Source organism: Misgurnus anguillicaudatus, chromosome 24 (assembly GCF_027580225.2).
Source record: "Misgurnus anguillicaudatus chromosome 24, ASM2758022v2, whole genome shotgun sequence".
Classification (NCBI taxonomy): domain Eukaryota; kingdom Metazoa; phylum Chordata; class Actinopteri; order Cypriniformes; family Cobitidae; genus Misgurnus; species Misgurnus anguillicaudatus.
The window spans coordinates 18,012,081-18,034,782 of NC_073360.2; the positions used below are offsets into that span (position 1 = coordinate 18,012,081).

The 22,702-nt window shown below is 36.7% G+C and overlaps 1 protein-coding gene across 16 annotated transcripts; it reads right to left on the bottom strand.

Annotated features, from left to right (window-relative positions):
- Nucleotides 1-1,443: 1,443 nt before the first annotated feature.
- picalmb (phosphatidylinositol binding clathrin assembly protein b) lies at nt 1,444-22,493 on the bottom strand. Of its 16 annotated transcripts, none has more exons than XM_073863308.1 (23): nt 21,935-22,493; nt 16,019-16,161; nt 15,832-15,907; nt 15,520-15,622; nt 15,106-15,199; nt 14,879-14,990; nt 14,232-14,338; nt 14,105-14,146; nt 11,258-11,343; nt 10,984-11,107; nt 10,751-10,878; nt 10,524-10,615; nt 10,270-10,422; nt 7,856-7,939; nt 7,511-7,600; nt 6,994-7,098; nt 5,435-5,542; nt 5,263-5,293; nt 5,079-5,178; nt 4,795-4,854; nt 4,620-4,718; nt 4,268-4,379; nt 1,444-2,789 (listed from the first exon to the last, which is right to left on the bottom strand). In XM_073863308.1, the coding sequence occupies exons 1-22, from the start codon at nt 22,062-22,064 to the stop codon at nt 4,287-4,289; spliced, it is 2,160 nt and encodes a 719-aa protein (XP_073719409.1). In that variant the 5' UTR covers nt 22,065-22,493; the 3' UTR covers nt 1,444-2,789; nt 4,268-4,286. The 16 variants fall into 16 exon arrangements, with proteins under 16 accessions (XP_073719409.1, XP_073719410.1, XP_073719408.1 ...); XM_073863309.1 differs by having other exon boundaries at nt 10,288-10,422; nt 10,751-10,884; XM_073863307.1 differs by having other exon boundaries at nt 5,435-5,539; nt 10,751-10,884.
- Between the last annotated feature and the right edge of the window lie 209 nt (nt 22,494-22,702).

Below are 22,702 nucleotides of genomic sequence, written 5' to 3' on the forward strand. Positions count from 1 at the left end.
AATGTAGAAATGAAATATTAATCCATTAATAAATAGTTCAAATTAATATAACAATTTACAAAAACAACATTAAACACTCCATAAGTTCATCGTTTTAAATTGCATTTACAAATTCTTAATAATGGAATTTCAAAATGTATTTCAAAAAGCGATTCAAAAAGAGAAATAAATAACTGGACCTATAAATCGAACCACAAATACAGGTTTATATTAGGCATTTAAAAGGGCATTTCCGTTTAACATTTCTGTTTTCATTTTCTCAATGGTTCTTCTTATTCTTTTCGCTATTCGCTTTGCTTTTCGTTTTAGCCTCTTTATTTAGCTTTTCCGTGACTCTTTTGGTCCTCATCCGGGATCTATAAATCTGCGCATGACGTACAATCAGAGTCAATCGGCGAGCTTGTTACATCCACCTGGCCATAGCTAATTTGCATTTTTTATTTGACCATTTGCAAAGACCCAAAGAGTCACGGAAAAGCTAAATAGAGAGGCTAAAACGAAAAGCAAATCGAACAGTGAAAAGAAAAAGGAGAACCATCGGGAAAATGAAAACAGAAATGTTAAACGGAAATGCCTTTTTAGATGCCTAATTTGAACCTGTATTTGTGGTTCAATTTGTGGATCCAGTTATTTATTTCTCTTTTTAAATTGCTTTTTAAAATACATTTTAAAAATTCCATGATTTAATTAAGAATTTGTAAATGCAATTTAAAATTATGAACTTATTGAGTGTTTTATGTTGTTTTTGTAAATTGTTATATTACTTTGAACTATTTATTAATGGATTAATATTTCATTTCTACGTTATTTTTATAATCTCACTTTTTCTTGCCTATTAAAATGTTACATAATGATTTTTTTGTAGCTTTGTCTATTTATTTATAGATTAATTAATGAATTTTTGAACAGATGTATTGGTTGCTATTTTTATTTTCCAGGTAGTTATAAAATATCGAAGTTCTTTATTACATTTTGAATGACTCTTGTGGTCCTCCATAATGAATTATCTGGTACTTTAAAGAGTAATAAACTATAAAAAGTTATTTCCTCAAGTTTATATTTAAACATGTTTAACCTGGTTTGTGTTTAACAAGTAGGAGTGAGGTCTTGGCATCAGTAGATCATCTTAAACAAGCAGAACATCACGTGAATCATGTCAACATCTTGATATAAAATGGACTTGAAGTTTATTAAACTTTCCCAACTTAGTTAATTTTATAAAACTGCTTTTGGTAAGCAAAAGTTATATTTTTAGATTAGAAAATAGCATTGTCGTATGGGTTAATATACTAGGTTTGAGTGGATTTGTAAATTACTAAGACTAGTACATGATTAACCATCTTAGCTGCCATAGTACAGTCTTTATTTTTACAGACCTGAAGGAATTCAAGCTTTAGACAACATAAATACACATTCAGGTTACAAAGCAAACATTGACAGGACTTGTGGAAGCTGCACTTTATTTGAAAAAAAAAGGAGTTCACTAATTTCTTCTTACATATTTTAAATACACAAACAAACAAAATGATCCGTGAGGATGACAAAAATTCTGTAAACCTTAGATAAATTCGGAATTGATTGAATTGCTTTCATATTTCAAACCATCCTCAGTCAACCCCTGGACAAACTGCCTACATACGTGTGTATATATACATAAAAGCACCGATCAACAGTGCTCAAACCTTCTCCCGATCAATGATTCTTATATTTTACATTACAAATTTACAGTGATATCAATAACCCTGTCCAAGACCAATATCTAAAGGAGCAGCCAGCTCCCGTCCAGTATTTCTGGACTTTTAGAGAGAGTAGGGCGCAGGGAGTTTACTCGGCCAGAAGTCTGAAACATGAGGGCAACTCTTAACATTCAGATCAGGGGCAGCCATATCTAATGGTCTGTGTGAAAATGATGGCATTCCATGCATAATGCAGAACACATCCCTTTCCAAGTGCAACACTTCACAGTCACGAATGAAGTGCTTTTCTACCCCGACAAATATCTCATTGCAAAACCCCTAAGCACAGTATCGACTAAATAGAAAACCATTCACTAATGATTACCCTCCCAATAGCCTTGGGCTGCAAACATTTCATCTATGGGAAGTTGTTCTAGACATTAAACTTAAAGAATAGTTAGTGCTCTATTATTTAGCTTACAGGTGTATTTTTCCACATAATAGCTATTGTAAAAGTCTAACCTTCATTATACAATCCAACATCCATGAGTAATGCTGAATCATTTATCCTTTTCCCCCAATGTAGTTCATAAACTCTCCGGTTTAATTTTTTTAGGCATTAATCATAAATAAATACAAACAACACGAAAGTAGTGTCTACTGGTGAATACAATTAAAGTCAAAACTAAAGATAAAATGTAAAACAAAGTTACTGTTACTATTTTATAACACATACTATATCAGATGCCGAGTTATACTCTGAATAAGGTCAACTTTCACAACGTTATCTGTTGCCGGACGTTTCCGATTTTAGTAGGGAAATCAAACAATCGCACCTTAAAAGTCTCTCAATATACTCGCCCGCCTTTCCGGTATATAAAATGCATGAGGAATCCCTTTATGGGTTTAAACAGCAGCATCACTTGACATCTTAAACAAATTACGAAATGATTGCAGTATGCTCCTAGTCTTTCAACACACTTCATATACATCTTTGATGTGGAGTACTGTATGTTGTGGGATTGGTCCTCTGAAGAGCATCCCAGCACAGAGGACAGAGCTTAATGGTTTGACATCGGGGAGCAACTTCATACTGTGTTACATAAACTGCATCTGGAAAACGACAGAAAATTTGGTTAAAAAAAATGTCACAATGTGATGCATTTATGAGAATCACAACCTTAAAAAATTTTTTTTAAATGAGGCAACTCTGTCAAAAATTAGATAATGATATTGACTAAAAGCTCTTGACACGTACTATGCATTCATCAAATACTTTAGCTTCAAATCAACTTAATCCTGTTTTGAGGCCATTTTGTTGTCACAATCCATGAAACAGCCACATTGATTTTTCAGCAAAGTCCTCTAAGTGCACAGAATGTCAAAGTGCAAAAGATTTTTTTCCTGTTAAATGAGCTTTATCAAATATATTAGCATATTACAGAATTTCTGGCCCATTCATATTTATTCAGAAAGGCCAGTAAAGAGAGACTGGATACTTTTTTTAGAAGTGGAGATATTTGCATGTACTTAGAGGGTTTTGCAGTGAAAGACAGCCAAATATGTTAAATACCAACAAAATGTCTAAAGTGACTTTTGTAAAAATAAGGCATTTCAATTGCTGGCTAATAACATTTTCATTGCCATTAAAGTGAAATTACTGAACCTAATAAAGCTCATTTACAAGAAAACATGTCAGATGCACTTAGAGGGGTTTGCATCTGAGCTCTTCATAGTCACGCCCGACCTTAAAAACCAATAGATTTCTCTCTGGGATGACTATGGAACTAACAAAATATAATTTCCTTCGCTAAGTGACAATGAAAACTGAGATTTACTGTACATGTAAAGGAACAGGCCGACTTTTGGGGACTTTAGCTTATTCACCATATCCCCCAGAGTTAGATAAGTCTGTACATACCCTTTTCATCTCTGTGCGCCCCGCAACTCTGTCTGAAGCACCCACCGCTAGCCCAGCCCAGCACAGAGACCGGAAGTAAATGGCTCCAGCTAGCATAGTTCACGCAAGTGTTGCGCTAATCACACTGCCCATGTAGCAGTTCTTCGCCTTCTGAGAATATAGTTCCCAGTACATATAAAGTTAAAAGATGGCTGTGTCTCATATGACCTTGTTATTTGTAAACGCTCTGACTATACAAATCACTCTATATAAATAGGAAAATGTTGGCGTTATTTTGTCACTTAATGGGAGCAGTATGCTAGCTGGAGCCATCCACCCCCAGTCCCTGTGCCAAGCTAGGCCAGCGGCGGATGCGTCAGACAGAGCCACGGCACGCAAGGAGATGAAAAGGGCATGTAACGTATGGACCTATCTAACTCTGGGGGATACAGCGAACAAGCCAAAGTCCCAAAAAGTCAGCGTGTTCCAACTTTTAAAAACAATGTGTTTGCTTGTTGCTTTATCACATGGTTAGGACTCCATGCAAAACATCTGTAAGCACACAAATCACTGACTATTACCAAATAGCACACATATGGTCTACATCTAACATGGGCTGAAGGTTGAAACTGAGAGTACGAGTCACGCAGATGCATGCAACACCATCCACGAGCACAAACGCATGCGGTACCTAGACAAAAGACGAAGCTCTACAAGAAATCCTTGAGAGAGAGCTGTGCAAAGGGGTCTTGTCCTGGGGCTCTGAGAGGACTCTGACTGCAAGGGCTAGAGGCAGTGGAGGGCTAGTGCAGAGAGAACAACACGGAGAGAAAGGAAAGAGCTTGGAATAACAAGGAAAAGCACACACAGAGGAAAACAGGAATGATATGCAGTTTGGGAAGGAGATCTCTGTCCCATGGCCCATCAGAACACGATGGACCATGATTAGGCAAGAGTGTTAATAGAAAGCTACATTCATCACAAAAACAACGTAAAGTATGTTAACAGTTTAAGAGATTGTAAGCATCACACGCGGGAGATACCTGTGCACTGGACACTGCTCCGAAAGGGTTGGATGGCCTCATGACCGGTTGTGTGTACATCATGGTGGGCTGGGTCATCATGGAGGGCAGCTGTGGAGGCTACACAAACACAAATATTTTATCATGCAATTATAACCATTGACATCAGGACCTTCTGACAATTTTAAGTACTAACCATGCCATATCCCATCATTCCAGTAGGTGTTGTAGCAGGGAAAGCCATGATAGAGGATGGCTACAAAATAGAGAAGTTCACACATCATTTAGTTCTTTATGGACTGGACAGAGTTTAGATTAATCCAGGACTAGGCCTTAGTTATATTAGGCAGTGATATTTATTAAGATATGTCAGTGCAAGATGTTTTAAAGTTAAGGCAGCTCAAACATTTTAGTCTGGGACTAGGATAAGTCCAGTCTGGGAAACCACCCCTATAATGTATTAAAGTAATTTTTTTTTACCATAGATACAGGGTTCCACGTGGTAGATGGAGCATTTTTGGGTTGCCAGTTCATCCCGCCTGTTAATTTTTTCTCTCCTGGTTGGTTCCAGTGGATATCACTGAAAAAAACGTATAGAAATGAATACTAAACAAGAGTTGGTTTTATCCGTAAAAAAAATTTGAGCCGAAAAAGCAACACCTACTTTTTAGTGGTACCATTTCCAATACCAAGATCTGTAAAGTAAGTATTTTAAATTCAGTTTCACAGAGGTAGGTTTTATGAAGAGACACACAATAGAGTAATAATGTATTGCATCTTGATGTAGTACAGGTTTTAACAACTGATGTGAAAAGCTCTGAATTATTTACACTTACTTCCAACAAGGTTGGCCAAGGAAGAATCCAGGTCATCTGACACGAGCTTCTCTGGGTGCTGATTGGAAGATTGACTTGAACCGGCCACAGTGGGCTTCAAAATTCCTGCTGTGATGATAGACAAGCCATGTTTTTGTCTATAGCACAATTTATATACAATGCTCATTCAAAGTGCTTCACACAGATATAATAGGACGGTTTCCCGGACATGGATTAGACTAGTCCTAGACTAAAATAAATATACGAGCCGTCCAAATTAAAAACAACTTGCACTGACATGTCTTTAAATACATCAGTGCTCTTTCGTTTGCCACAAGTAATGTTTTTAGTAAGGCATGTTCGTCAGAACTAGTTATATATCCTAATTAAACTAAGGCCTAGTCTTGGCTTAAGCTAATCCATGTCCGGAAAACCACCCATATAAAATATGAAACAGATCCACTAAATCAGTGGTTCCCTATCTTTTTCACTTCAAGGCCCCCTTGTTTCCCAAAACAATATTTAAAGGCCCCCCTACTCATCTTAAAACTTGGAATGGCTAGATAGATTTATATTTGCTACTAAAATGGCCAAAAAGTCTTGATTTTTGCTTAGCTTATTTTGTCAATTTTTTATAATTTTAAGTCATCTTGAGGCCCCCTTGGAAATCTGCTGAGGCCCCCCTGTGGGCCCTGGCCCCCTGGTTGGGAACCACTGCACTAAATTACTTAAATACAGTCAAATTTTTAATTTACAAAATATAATTTAAATAAATGTATTACACGGCTCGTTGGAATGCTTAATTCTAATTGGCCATCCGCAACATTCTCAGGTTGGTTAATCCCAGATAACAACCGCTCAAAACTAATAACACAGGTAACCGGATGCTCCAAATCATTTTGACAGGTACACAAAAATTAAATATAAATATGTATTTTAATAACATATATGATATTATAGTTAACCAAACTGCATTTTCGTGACATTTGAACATCTCTTCATATCTTAAAACCAAAAGTAAACAGGTTTTCCTTGCAGAAGGTCTGCATTCGTTAAACTTAGCAAATAAAATATATTTCAAATCAATATTTGAAGAGTTTCGTTGCAAAACGAGATAAATCCATTTTTTAACATTTTTGTCAAAACGTGTTTATTATTATGTTATCATGTTGTTATTTTGTTTTATGGTGCTACTTAGCTGTATTTTTTAAGTTATGAAGGTTTAAATCAAAACAAACCAACTGCAGTTGCATTGAAATTAATTGGAATGCACAACCTAAAAAAGAGATTTCTGAACAATTAAAAAAAACGGTGGTTATCTCGTTTTGCAACGAAACTCTTAATTTAATGTTCCCTACCTAACATATAAGGTAAATAGCCGTGTAATAAGTTGGATAATGTACAGGCAGCCAGCTGTTATCGCAAAATAAGCCCCTTCAGCGTGATACAAGACCATCCGCTTCGCGTCAGGTTCTGATCACATTGTCTAGGCCTATTTCTGCGATAACAACTGGCCTCCTATACACAATCCCTAACTTAAAAAGAGGTTTGTGTTTTGATATGAACTAAAATGCCTTTACCATCTGCATCCAAGCTATTGGATGAAGCCGCTTTTGTACCAAAGACAGACTCAAAGTCAACCCGCAGCTCCCCTGAGCTCTGAGGGATCTGTGGAGCTCCATACCCTTCAAAAGACACAAAAAACACACTAAATCCTCTAACAGTGTCAAACAGTATTGTCAAAGTTTAGCCATAACACCTTAAGCACCATTTGACAGTCACAAAAACCATGTTAAGGATATGTGTCCAGTTACATCTAAACACTTTCCTGTAGTTCAACTGGTAGACCACAAAGGGAGCAATGCCAAAGGCATAGGTTTGATTCCAAGTGAATGCATTGATAAAATGTTAAGTTTGTTACTAATAGTTTTCTTAACTTGAGCGGTTCGTTGCAACCTGCTGCTTGTTTTCAATGTTAAAACCATAACCCATATAAGACACGATCAGAGAGTATTAGAAAGGGAGCGACAGCTAAGAGAACACTAAAAAAAGGGGTCAGAGCCACACAAGGCAAATCTCCAGCCATAAGCTCCCTACCTCTGAATAGGCCTGCTACATTGGAGGGCTCAGACAAGAAGGGAGAGGGGTTTGGGAGATGCTGGGCCATAGACGGCTGACCGAACGAGTCTGACAGGCAGGCAGGAAGGGAGAAGGAGAAACAACAGCAAGCATTACAATATTAAACAGAAAGGCACAAAGACATCATAGATTGGACAGATTAGTAGTATAGAGCAGAAATATTAACACAAAAGCCATGTGAAGAAGGCAAACATCATCCAGAAAGAACGATCAGGGTAGTCATGTGCATTTGCTTTCTTTACACTGTCTCTATGTTTCCTGAGAGACGGGAAACATAGCTGGGATGGTTTGCCATCATGGTACCTGAGATTAAGTGCTCTATCCGCACAGTGCGTTTGTTATTGGCTGATACAGATGAACTTGAATCAATAAAGGGATTGTACTGATCTATAATAAAAAGGAAAAACAATCATTCACTACGGTATTGATGATTATACTTAATAAACTACTAAAACTTTTACATGGCTTTAACATCAAGTTGGCAAACACTGAATGGGTCCTGGTGCTTTTAATTCAAATGGTGTGCTATCCACTACTTAAGTCTGACAGGCTTAAAGTCACAACGAAACAGAAGTAGCGAGTGTAGTGAAACGGCTTCTGAAATTATAAAAAATGTAGGGTGGAACTTGAATTTGTCCATCGAGAACCGTTTGGATCGTTGGAAGTCAGGTCATGTTGCTATTTGCTAATCGCCCCGCCCTCTCAACGTTCCTCGTGACCGGAAGTAAAACAAAACATTTTAAGAAAGGAAAGAAATTAGTGTTTTAAAGATTATGAGGGCAAATTAAGCTCACAGATAGGTCATTTGTAAAAATAAAAAAAAAACAATATTAAAATAAAGTTTTTAATTTCAATTTCATTGTGACTAAGCAAACAACAAAAAACACTAATATCACTCACACTGAGCTTTAAAACGGACTGTGGATAAACAGACTTCGTAAAAACAACTTAACTCATTCCCCGCTATTGACAAGTTATCTCGACAATAAAGAGAAAACATTTGCATTAAAAACGTGTTCCGGTAATCTGTATTATTGCGACTATCCACTAGATGGCGCTCTTACCCAATTTATAAAAAACTGAAACTAAAAAATGATTTATTAATTTTACACTCAGTGAATGTTTTGATAATCGTTCTGAATCTGGGCCCGTATTCATAAAGAATCTTTATGCAAAAAGTAGCTCCTTGTGACGCAATTCAAAGAAAATTCTTAGAAATGTGGGCGTATACTCTTAAAATTAAAGAAAAAAATCCTAGTAAAGAAAAAAGTAATTCAGAAAGCATCTTAACCCTTAAAAGATGTTTTAAGGTCAAAATTTGTAGGAGCACGGACGAGGATTTTAAAGAGGCTTAAGAGTTTTTTAAGCAACCGGGAAAGCGGACAAAACATGAAGAGACAAAAAAACGTTGCACTTAATGCATGACAGTAAAGGGCAATTTATAGTCGTACGTAGGTCCTACGGCGTAGGTTCCGCGTCGGTTTTCATTTATACTTTTGCGTCGTCCTCCGTGTCGACGTGCAAACACACGCGGAAACCGCTGGTAGGCAGTATCCACGCGTGTAACCACAGTAGCAGTAGAAAAAGCTTGGCAAGTTAACCCACAAACGGAGAAGAAATAGCAACTTGTTGTGTATGATTTGAGAAGACCAGCAATGATGAAAGTACTCATCTTGGCTCATCTTTGTTTCACCGTCTGAAACGGAAATACCTATGACGCAGTTTTTTTTACCTGACGGGAGGGGTATATATATATATGTATACACTTGAATATATTAATTATATATTGTATATTTTTATGTATATATATATATATATATATATATATATATATATATATATATATATATATATATATATATATATATATATATATATATATATATATATATATATATATATATATATATACACTAGTCAACATTTGAAGTGGATCAAAAACGTTTATCAAAGTTGTCCTAAGACAAGAATGGGTATCAGGGATTTGTTTTATGTAAACTTTTATTAAAGGTTTTGATCCACTTCGGATGTTGACCAGTGTATATTTATTTATTTATATTATAGGTAAAAGTATACCTGCAATTTCAAATTGATGGCTAATAATAGATAATTTTATTACTCTTTTTCTTCCTTCTTGGACAACCAACCAATCACAGTCTTCAAAAGATTGTGTCACACGTAACGGCGGGGTCAACCCCGCCTCCTTACTAAGATAAAAAAAAATTGTCTTTTCCTTACTTGGAGTTGCTCTCAGGTCAGTCCCGAATCGCTCTTAAGCTATGATTCTTAAAAGTAAAAGTTTTTAAACTAAATTAAGGCTCTTAGAATCTTTAAGAATACCGGCCCACATCTCTAACAAAATTCCTTCACAAAAATGCAATTATTTCAGCTTTTTGCTAAAAAATCATATTTAAGAGTTTAAGCAGAGAAAAAAATATCATAAAATGAAAAGGTTTTTTTTCATTTTGATTGTTTATTTATTTATTTATTGTTTGTTTGTTTATTCTTTTATTTGATATATTTGTATGTTTATAAAAAAAATGCTGGTGGGCAACTTTTCAAAAAAAGGCTGGCGGGGAAAGAGTTAATCAGAGGATTCCTGATTTGACACAACAGGACACATAACATGCAAAACACGAAGGACTATTCAGCAACCAAAGACTCCAACTAATAAAACACTTTGAATGTGTGGTAGAAAGAAACTAAAAGAGTGTTACCACCAAAAATCTCATGACCTGACGTCCTAGAAGAGTAACTAACACCATCTGACGACATAGCGGGTAGATGAGCACCGTCAACGACAAGTTTGGTTAGGAAAGGGTTTAGGTTTGGAATGGAGTCATCGACAGCTTCAGAAGAAGAGAAAGGATCTGAGCGGGCAGAAGGAGAAAAAAGTCGCACGGAAATTAGAACGAGGCCGGCGAGCCTCTACGAGACGTCGCATGCAAAGACCACACGTGAAATATCTCACCTCCCCAAGCTGTGGCCACAGAGGGTCCAGGCTGTGCGCCCGGATGAAAGTTGGTCTGCAGGTCAAAGAGGTCACTCTCCGTCTTCAATGCACCATTGGAGAGCGAAACGGATAAAGCCTGATCACAAATCGATTTCGATGTCTGCTATGTTTTATATTTAAAATCATATATATGCACGTCTCTAGAGGACACTACGCTAGATAATGAAGCAAACTCATTGGCTAACCCATTGGAGCAGCTGGGTGTGGAGAACAGGTCTATGGCAGAAGCCGTGCTGATGCTCGCTGTTGTGGTGGAGACCGGAGAAGTGTCAGTCGTACCGAATGAAGGTCGCTTGGAGAGCTCCTTTAACCTCTGTTCCTGGGTAAAAGAAAACTATATTATTAGCAAGTAAGTTACAAACAGAACATAAGAATCCATATTTCTTTTCTAACAGGAACAATAGAAAGACTTTTATACCTTAAGAGCCTTCAATCGCGCCTGCTCCTCCTCCAAAGCAGCCTGCTTTTCTCTTTCATCGACTTTAGTGAAAGACATGCCAGTGTTGGCCAAAGATGACACAGCATTGGAGAGTGTGCTCGCCCTACAAAAACCAAAAGCATCCGACATGAAACCCATTGCATTTGTCAAGCGCACTGCTCTTATATTAATCTGTCAAGACTTTTCAACAGGCTGTATTTGTTACAACACTTCATTTGTATTCAGCGCCGAGCGTGATGTGTGATTGGCCCACCTGCTGGCGGCGGTGGAGTCCTTCACCTTTTTCCCTTCTAATGAAGCCAAGTGTTGCTCCAGGGCGTCCAAAAGACTGCTGGGGGCCTGAGAGGATGCAAATACATTCCCTCAGAAATAATGCATCAACGCACCAATCTGAGGAGAGTATACAGCTTGCCAATAAGAAAAAAACAGTGCAAAGAGGAGTGCAAAGAAAGAAGTACTTACACATACTGTAAACTGAAGGTGGACAGAAGGTGGAAAGATAAAGGGAAAATACAGAATATAAAGGTGGTATTGGTCACACATATAAGGCATGAGTTTTATACAGTGTAGAGGTACGATGGTATTTGCATCGATTATATGTCTTCAAACATTTCCATCAGTCTTTGTGCAACATTAGATATTATAGAGTGGTCCTACACATTGTAAAAAGTGAACAGTTGGTTCAATTTAAAATGTTACTTCAATTGGTAACATAATTTTTTAAGTGTTACCGATAAAAGTAATTTAAGTTGATCCAACTTTTCACTTTTTACAGTGCATGTTACTACCGATTACTGATTTTCACACCCAAAGCATTGAAGACCTCTCTTTGTGTTTATCATTTATGGCGTTTCATTATCTTTTCAAATTGCAAACGCAAACTGAAATTAAAAATCTAAATGATATGCCCAATGCAAAAACTCCCACATATTTGCAAAAAGTTGTTATGCTCTCAATCAAGGCAGGCAATTAGAAAAAGGAATATACGCTGCGTCCGAAACCGCCTACCTCCATACTATATAGTAGGCAAAGTAGTGCTTTTTGCATACTATATAGCATGGTAGAAGGCGATCTCGGACGCAGCAATAAACTCACCTAAAGGATTATTAGGAACACCTGTTTAATTTCTCATGAATGCAATTATCTAATCAACCAATCACATGGCAGTTGCTTCAATGCATTTAGGGGTGTGGTCCTGGTCAAGACAATCTCCTGAACTCCAAACTGAATGTCAGAATAGGAACGAAAGTTGATTTAAGCAAGGCATGGTTGTTGGTGCCAGACGGGCAGGTCTGAGTATTTCGAAAAGCTGCTAGGTTATTGGGATTTTCACGCACAACCATTTCTAGTATTTTCAAAAAATGGTGTGAAAAGGGAAAAACATTCAGTATGCGGCCGTCCTGTGGGCGAAAATGCCTTGTTGATGCTGAAGGTCAGAGGAGAATGGGCCGACTGATTCAAGCTGATAGAAGAGCAACTTTGACTGAAATAACCACTCGTTACAACCGAGGTATGAAGCAAAGCATTTGTGAAGCCACAACACGCACAACCTTGAGGCGGATGGGCTACAACAGCAGAATACCCCACCGGGTACCACTCATCTCCACTACAAATAGGATAAAGAGGCTACAATTTGCACGAGCTCACCAAAATTGGACAGTTATAGACTTGGAAAATGTTGCCTGGTCTGATGAGTCTCAATTTATGTTGAGACATTCAGATGGTAGAGTCAGAATTTGGCGTAAACAGAATGAGAACATAGATCCATCATGCCTTGTTACCACTGTGCAGGCTGGTGGTGGTGGTGTAATGGTGTGGGGGATGTTTTCTTGGCACACTTTAGGCCCCTTAGTGCCAATTGGGCATTATTTAAATGCCAGGGCCTACCTGAGCATTGTTTCTGACCATGTCCATCCCTTAAGGATCATTTCAAATTGGTTTCTTGAACATGACAATGAGTTCACTTTACTAAAAAAAAACCCACAGTCACCAGATCTCAACCCAATAGAGCATCTTTGGGATGTGGTGGAACAGGAGCTTTGTGCCCTGGATGTGCATCCCACAAATCTCCATCAACTGCAAGATGCTATCCTATCAATATAGGTCAACATTTCTAAAGAATGCTTTCAGCACCTTGTTGAATCAATGCCACATAGAATTAAGGCAGTTCTGAAGGCGAAAGGGGGTCAAACACAGTATTAGTACGGTGTTCCTATTAATCCTTTAGGTGAGTGTATAGCAAAACTACAATATTCCGAAAATGCATACTATCGATTTTTGCGCCCTCAGATTTCAGATTTATCTTGGCCAAATATCTTCATATCATAACAAACAATACAACAATGAAAATATGATTTACCCCAATTTCAGATGATGTGGTCCCGGGTCACATATGTGGTCACTCACAAGTATAAGAAGCTTTCCTTGTCATTAATGCTTGGATATCATGCCTGCATCTTTGATTAAATTTAATGGCTAGTGCGGTGGCTGTGATGTACGTAAACCTACCAACATCTGCCGCATGATTTTTGGAATTACTTATCACGAGAGCAAAAAATTACGCTCTAGTAGCATAACATTATAATGGAAACACAAATTTGTAATGGAAATCAGACTACCGGGGTACCTTTAGTATTCCCATTGTTTTCAACAAGAAACATTTGTTGCCAGTATCTTGCCCCAAAGATCATTAAAATTTTAATTGCAGTTTTAATTATTTTAAAACAAATGTTTCACATTGTCCTAATAATTCTGCTAGTTGAATGTGTTTAATTCTACACATTTGTTATAATTTTTAGTAAATTGCCCATTAAATGACGCTTTGGGAGTGAAAATGTGGTTACAATAATACACTGTGGAAATCATGATTAAGTATCTTTCATCATTCTTAAAACTCCACTGAACCCCAACACCTTTATTTGCTGTAGACAGGGAAAAGTTCAGATAGAGAAGGTGAAAACTTTTAGCGACATGCGCATCGAACTGCATGCAGCTTGCAGTCGGAAATTGTGCATTTGTTTAAGGTAAAGGGAGAAAACAGAACAGCTTTGGAAAATGCTGTTAGGTTATGAGTGATCAAGTCAGGATTAAGTGATCATACCTGGGACAAGTCTGGTATGTCCCCACGATCGATTCCCACTTGCTGTAAAATGAGAATAAACATGTTGTTACGCAAAGCCGCTTAAATGAGCATACGGATAAACTACAGCAACGGGTGCGAATCTCACCTCTGCGACTTTGAGAAACTCTGAAATCCGGGTCATTCGGGTGAGGAATTTCTTGTAGATGTCCAGGCCTTCTTTGCATTGAACTTTCTTCATATCAAAATACTTTTCTGTGAGAGAACAACAAGTACAACCAGCGTGAACATTTCTGCATGTGGAGAAATTCATTTGCAGCATATTACAACAATGCAATCCCATGAGCAGCAAAGTGTCTTGTATAGAGAAAACAGATTTGTGAAATATTCATTTTTATTAGTACTGGGTGTTAATTAATTGACGCATTTGGCAGACGCTTTAATCCAAAGGGACTTACACTGCATTACAAGGCATCCATTTTTTTATTGGCCTGTGTGTTCCCTGGGTTTAAACCCATGACTTTTTTTGAATCCCCAAAATGACACCAAATCAACAACGACTTTTATTAGTATGTGACAGTCCAGAGGTTTAGATATAGTCAATTCAAAGGTCGGATTTGAACCAGTGTCTTTATGGGCATGTGCACTACCCAGTGGGATACAGCTCTGACCAAAGTTGACGTTCAATTTTAGATGTTTAAGCAAATCTCTACATTAAATATGTGGTATTTGCCTTGTGAATAAATACGTTTATACCCTTACTGATAAAAAACTGAGATGAGATCAAAGACCTACCTAGTAAGTTTATTATTCCCTCATTGTAAGCAGCAAAAAGTCGGATCGAGTCTTTAAAGAGAAGCATGAATGCGGCATTGATAACCCCATTGGTAAGCTCATTGGCATTGACCTGGACACACACACAAATTTATATTTTAAACATATAAACATTTACTTTAGAAATCGCATTTATTAGCAACACGAAGACATGCATGCATGCAGATCATCCATCAGCTCTTACTTACATTGAAATCAAGAAGCGCGTCCATCTGGTTCTGTATAATAGGGATGGTTTTTAGGAGCTTCTCTGTGTTCATGCTTCTCATCACTCCATCCACACTTAAGGAAAGATTGATTTAAAAATAGGTCAAAGGTTATTAGGGGATCAGTGCATTATAAGGTTTAGCACATGATTTACAGTAATGACTTCATTGAATTGAAAATTAGTCTGGTGCAAATTATTCCTACTTCCTGATTTACTGCAAGGTGTAAGGTGAATAATTTACCGCTCAAATGAATCATTTTAATTACGTAATTCACTAAATGCAACGAAAAGCCACCAAAAAAGGCTTTTTAAAGTAGTCCACCTTCCCATCTACCTATTTTCAGGTTTAAAAACATGTTTTATCAATAAAAGTAGATTAACTTCAATTTCTTACCCACGCTTCACTTTTGTGAAGTCAAATGCCACCTGTCGGTATGAAACTGCCTTTTCATTCAGGTATCGACTGTACCGCCGTATGAATGTGGACATATCATAACCTAAGGAAGCACCAATAACAATGAGTGTCATAGTCACACTGTAAACATTTTAAGGTAAATCAGCCTATGAATTGCTTATTTACAGTTTTTCCACACATAAATATGCCACTTAAAATACATGCCCCTTGGTTCTTATTATCAGATTTAAATCATGCATTCAAAAATGAGACGGAAGAAAGGATTAAATATCCCCAAGTACAATACTTCACCTTGCAGGCCACTTTTGTCCAGGAAATTACTTAGATTGAATAGTGTGTTCCTGGAGGCCAAATACTGAATAAATCGCTGTAACCAAATCGAAAAGAGGATGATTAATGCAAATGCCAGATCTTTACCCTGAACATTTATTCTAATGATCAAGGAACACATGTGGACGGGTCTTTCATGGTCACACACCTCATTCCCATACACCATGAGGTGATGTGTGGTGATGAGAGACTTGAAGACGACGACCCAGCTGGTGTTGGTGGTCCGCTCAAACAGAGAGTCTGCCAGCTGAGGAATGTTCACATTCATCTCATTGGTACAATGGATCAGATCTACAACAGAAACAGAAATGTTCAACTATAGACTCAGCTAGTATAAGAGATTAAAATAATAAATAATACATTTATATAACTGCATCCATTTATATTAAATGGTAAAACAGTAATCTGAAAAGCGACCACATATGGAGTACTAAATAAGACTATATAAAGTGTTTTATTCTGGATTATGTAATAGCACAGGAATTGCAAAGCCCACTGCTATTTCAGTATGCAAGCAGTGAACATTTTATAATGAAATAATAAAAGGGCAAATATGCCTTTTTGTAGGCACGTTCATAAAAACACAACTAATGCCCCATTCATATTACAAGCGACACACAGCAACACAGCAAAACGGTCTCATTCATTTTATTGGAGTGCTGTCAATTTCTGGGGAAATAAGCGACAGTCACTGTTGGGGACTGGATGGGGTGTGTCGAGTGACATGACAAAGTTGAAAAACCTTTATGCTAATGATAAGCAACTTTGGGAGCAACTACCAATAGGAGTAAAAAGTGGCATTCACAATAGGCGTGTGCGATATCGGGAAAAAAATTCATATCTGGATCATTTTGCTGATGATAACAGACAATATTTTGGATCCTTCAAAAATGCGTTTGTGAAAGTCTTTTATTGTGTAGATCCCTCCTACAACATATTAATATGATTAAGGTTATGTTGGTGTTAACCAAGCAAAAAGGTCTATTTTATTTAGAAAGTATGCATTCAAGTAAACAGTACAAAGCAGTAGCGTACTTGAAGCAAAAATAACACTGTAATACAGTAAGTCGGAAAATGCAAATTTCATCAAACACAGCGTAAGAAGTAATGCACAGCTTTACATAATGGCTTATTACTTTAATTAAGCAAGTTCCTCATCAGCCATTTCACACGGTTACGTTTATAAAAGTTAATTGTTCATAGTTCATATTGGTGATCTTATAGTCCATTTGAAAATATTATTTTGAACTGACTGTATTCGTCAGATCAACTTCTCAAGTAACTTTGCTGTTCTCTGTGCATGTGTGTGTCCCACGTTCGTTACAGACATGAGAAAAAGCACAACCGGAAACTTTTCCACTCGTGACATAAAAATTGCAAAGAGCACAAAATTGGCTAAAGCATAAAAAATACGGCGTTGATTTTACAAGCCATACACATGCCCCCAGCAAATGTGCTTCTACATCACGCTCTGAAAGCGCATGCAAATTTAATTTGTGGGCACTGAAGGCTGTTTTTTGAAAAGCAAGTAATAACATCGAAAATATAATTTTGCATATCGTTACAACAACAACGATATTATCTAGGGATGCATGATATATCGGCCGATAACTGCTTATTTTTGATTTTATCGGTTATCGGTCTGATAGCAAAATTAGGCAGATAAATAAAAGCCGATAAATTATGGATTATTTTGGTTTGTTGAACCACTTCACTTGCTCATTGCTGGCCATGTGGAGTTTTGATTGGTGCTTTCTGTGACATAGCACGAAGATGACACGTGTTGCGGGCTTAAGAAGAGTATGCTAGTCTAGCGCAAAGACAAGATGTCCGCGGTCTGGGAGTTTTTCATTGTGAAAATAATATGAATATTTATCGGCCTATATATATATATCGGTGTTCGGCCCCCAAATATAAAGAGTTATCGGTATCGTCCAAAATTTCCATATCGGTGCATCCCTAATATTATCGCAAATGGTATATAATCTTGCACAACTCTAGTTCACGGCATACTTCTGTTGTCGGTTACCGCAGTAGATGATTACTTGTTACTAGGACAAGGACAACAAGAATTAGGAACGCCTCCTAACAACTTCATTAAAAGAAACGCGACAAACAGTGACAAAGTAATGTGCATGCAGCATAAGACCTCCAGCCAATGCTACATGCAAATGCTTAAACAATGCTAACTAACTAAATAGCCATGTATATTTAGGATAACAAAACAATAGGATTACACTATTTTAATTTTATTGTTATCAAAAATTAAATTAGAGGAGAAAATGCTTCCCAGATCGTTTGCAGTTAATGTCAAAAGTCCGTGTCCAATCTCTACGCTATTATTATGATAGAAATGTGCCTCATTAATTGACAAGGCTGTTGCTTGATTTAGGAACTAACACAATGAAGAGCTAAACACTGTTAATCTGCCATATTTGCATCTGATTGGTTCAATGACCGTAACACAGACCGATTCATCAGTCTATCGTACCTGCAGACATAAAAATCCAATAGCAAGACTTTTCTCATTACTTCTATGAAGACGAAAAATGCTCAAACTTTTCCCCCTCGGTGACATTAATGATGATGTACTGTACACACAGGCAATATCGAACCATGAAACAGCAATAATAAAAAAAATGAAAGAAATTAGTGGAGTTTTCACATTCTTCTTTCAGAATGAGTGCAACAGAGTATTAATCATGTAGTTGATTGGTTAGCTAGTTGGTTTGATGTAAACAAGCTTCCTCCAGAATCCTGCCAACTTCATATTATCCAATTAGATCACTCCTTCTGCTGGGAAACAAAGCTAAAACTCCAAGATGACAGCTGAAATGTTCATATGATTCAATACTACAGCGATTTAGCTATCTTATTTGGCTGGTGAACAGAACCATCAGTAATAACAATTTGTCATCTAGACTCGAGAGTGTAACTCAAGCATTGATAAAATTCAATTTACCCACATTTAAATAAAACATTTTCAAAATGATTCACACATCTTTAAGTTATCACAGAGCATCAGATAAAGGCAAGAAAAAAAAGGAGAGAGGTATCTGAGTAATGGGCAGAAGTGATGTTCAACTTTAAACTTTTAAATTGACATCTTCGTTCCTTATTCAAATATTTTATTAAAGGATTAGTCCATTTTCTTAAAAAAAATCCAGATATTTACTCACCCCCTTGTCATCCAAAATGTTGATGTCCTTCTTTGTTCAAGTCGAGAAGAAACCACGTTTCTTGAGGAAAACATTCCAGGACCTTTCTAATTTTAATCGACTTTAACGGACACCAACACATAACAGTTTCAATGCAGTTTAAAATTGCAGTTTCAAAGGACTCTAAACGATAAGGCATAAGGGTCTATCTAGGGAAATGATTGTCATTTTTGACAAGAAAAATAAAAAATACGCACTTTTAAACCACAACTTCTCGTCTTTCTCCAGTCCTGTGACGTGCCAGCACGACCTCACGCAATACATCATCACGTCAAGAGGTCACAGATGACGTATGCGAAACTACGCCCCAGTGTTTACAAATGTGTTGAAAGAGGACCGATCCGACGTTGTTGTATGTGGAATGATACTAATTAATGTCTTTGTGTCAGTTTATTGTTTAAAATGGTCCACAAATATGCGTTTCATATATGTAACACGTGACCTTTCCACGGCATTACGCAATTACGTGAGGTTGAGCTGGCGCATCACAGTACCAGAGGATAGACAAGAAGTTGTGGTTTAAAAGTGCATTATTTTTATTTTCCTTGTCAAAAATGACAATTGTTTTGCTAGATAAGACCCTAATGTGTCGTTTGGGATTGTTTAGAGTCCTTTGACACTGCAATTTTAAACTGCATTAAAACTGTTACGTGTTGGTGTCCAATAAAATGATAAAAATCCTGGAATGTTTTCCTCAAAAAACATAATTTCTTCCTGACTGAACAAAGAAAGATATCAACATTTTGGATGACATGGTGGCGAGTAAATTATCTGGATTTTTTTTAAGAAAATGGACTAAACCTTTAAGGTGAATAAGAAAAATGTATACATGTTGCATTGGTGTATTTGGGGTATAAAACTTAACTGAAAAAAAAAATGTAAGGAAAAGAAGGCGGCTTAAGATTATTAACGTGCAAAGTTCATAAAGACATAGGGACAATAACTATAAAATATTACCACAAAAGAGGATCAATAAATATTAATAACAGATATAATCATAGTCAATGTATGCTTTTTTCATATATTTGAATTCACTTGTACCCATGTATACCTTATGGGGGCGGTTTCCCGGACAGGGATTAGACTAGTCCTAGACTAAAATTAATGTAAGAGCTGTCCAAACTCAAAACAACTTGTACTGACATTAGGGATGCATATCAATTAATCGCGATTAATCTATAGCAGAATAAAAGTTTTTGTTTACATCATATATGTGTGTGAACTGTGCATAATAACTATGTATATATAAATATGCACACATGCATGTATAATTTTAAGAAAAAAATATTTATATATTAAGTATTTATATTTATATATAATATAAATTATACATAAATATACAAATGTATATACACATGTAAACATTGCTTAAATATATACATGCATGTGTGTGCATTTAACTATACAAAGTTATTATACACAGTACACACACATATATGATGTAAACAAAAACTTTGATTCTGCTATAGATTAATCGCGATTAATTGATATGCAGACATATCTTAAAATACATCAGTGCCCTTTGTTTTGCCTAAAGATGCACAGAATGCTTTTAGTAAGGCATGTTTGTTAAAACTAGTTATATTTTTCTAATTAAACTAAGGCCTAGTCCTGGTTTAAGATAATCCCTGTCCAGGAAACCACCCCTATAAGTTTAATGTCTTGCCCATTTTGTACCGTACACCTCAAGTTTTGATGGTTAAATCCAGTGGTTCTCAAACTTTTTCAGCGTGCCCCCCTTTGTGCCTCCCAAAGAAACTTAAATTTATTCTGACATAAAACATTCTAAAACATAATTTTTTATTAAACAAAACTTATTAAATTATACAAAGTGGTGCTGTTGATTAGTAGCCTTATTGTAGGTTTAATTACACAGAATTTATGATAAATTAATGTATTTTTAAAAATGTCATTAAAACTGGGACCCCTGGCACAATCTTGCAACCTCCAGTTTGAGAACCACTGGTTTAATCTAACTTGAAAAGAGAATTAAATATTGTACAAATTTTCCCCCAGGACATCCCTTTTTGGTCACTACTGTACAAAACTGCACTTAATCCTATATAATTCTGCAAAAGATAAAAGCAACATTAAATTTTACTCATATAATGAATTCAAAGGTCCACATACAGTACACATTACTACATATAGGTTGAATATTGTAGGAAAACAAAGTATTTCCATTCCTGAGACAGACGTAAATAAAGATCTATTCTCAAACACAGACAGCAGACTTACGAGACTGGCAGTCTACCAGAACTTGCAAACCATTCACTGACATCACCTACAAGCTTTGATATGCAGCCAAATGGATATGTGTGCAATGCAGAGAAGAATCAAATCTAAATGAACATCTAACAAACAAATAAAAACAAAACACCTTGCATTACCTCTGTATAATTGTTGTCAGTGATTTACTGTATACCTGCCCAATAATCAATACTGTGAATAAACGAACACTAATCACATAACATGACACTGCTATGAAGCTGTGCATTAGCCTCTAATAAACTTTTTTTTAATTATTAAAAAATTATTAAAAATTCAAATCATTAAAACTTGATGACAAAACTCTCAAAAACAAGCAATCTTGCTCACATAAATACGTTGAATGTAAATAACAGTGTTTTTGCTACAAAACTCATGCATGCCATTTTTTAATCAATGCCCTGTATTTGCAATATTAACGGGAGTGTCTGTCTAAGCACGTTAGCTTAGCACAGCCAGGGCCTGTCTATTGTACAATAGCCTAAAATCGTCACAACAATCAAATGAACAGCTGTAACAACGCGCGTCATCGCACATTCACACCGCTAAATATCAACAATATAACAGATGATACTTACAATCCAGATGTTTCTTTTTCGGTCCCATGATTTCATGCGTTGTGGCTTTGCACACTGTTTTGGATACGGCTGATCCAGTAACGCTATGTTGAGCGGCTGTTATCCTGTCTGTAATGCTCTGTCCAGACATCTTCAAAGCTTTCCAGCGATCGACGATGAAATAATAGGGATGCAAGTTAAAATTTACAACGTTACCAAGTTGGGTTCACAGATCCCGGTCGTCCTCCTGTGGTAAAATTGAAGTAGAGTAGCAGACAAAGATTGGTCGGATGGGAAGCCTGCTGCTGGAATTGTCCGTTGAGCGACGCGATGATGATGTTACTAAATATTTCCCGCGAAATTTTACATTGTTACAAATTTCAAGCGCGCGTTGTTAATGCTCGTGCTCTGATTCATCTCGGTCTCCACAACTCTAATCCTGCCGTCTGTCTTATTTCTGTAAGCAGGATTGAAAAGCAGCGAAGGCATTCAGTGAAATGGCGGGCCTGTGCTGTGCCATGAGAGCTGGAGGAATATAGGACACTGCCGGTGATGCTGCTGATCCAGGATCAGACTGTGCTGTGGTACCGTCACCCACACCTTTACCATTAGGAATGCGCTTGCTTTTTACATGTAGACAGTTTACATTTTAATAAATATTTGTTATTTTATCAAACTTATATTTTTGTTATGCTTTTCATGTAAATATTCTAAATATTAAAAATAAAAGTATATGATCGATGCCACTGTTTATACATTAGTGCATAAAACCTTTACTATGACCCTGTT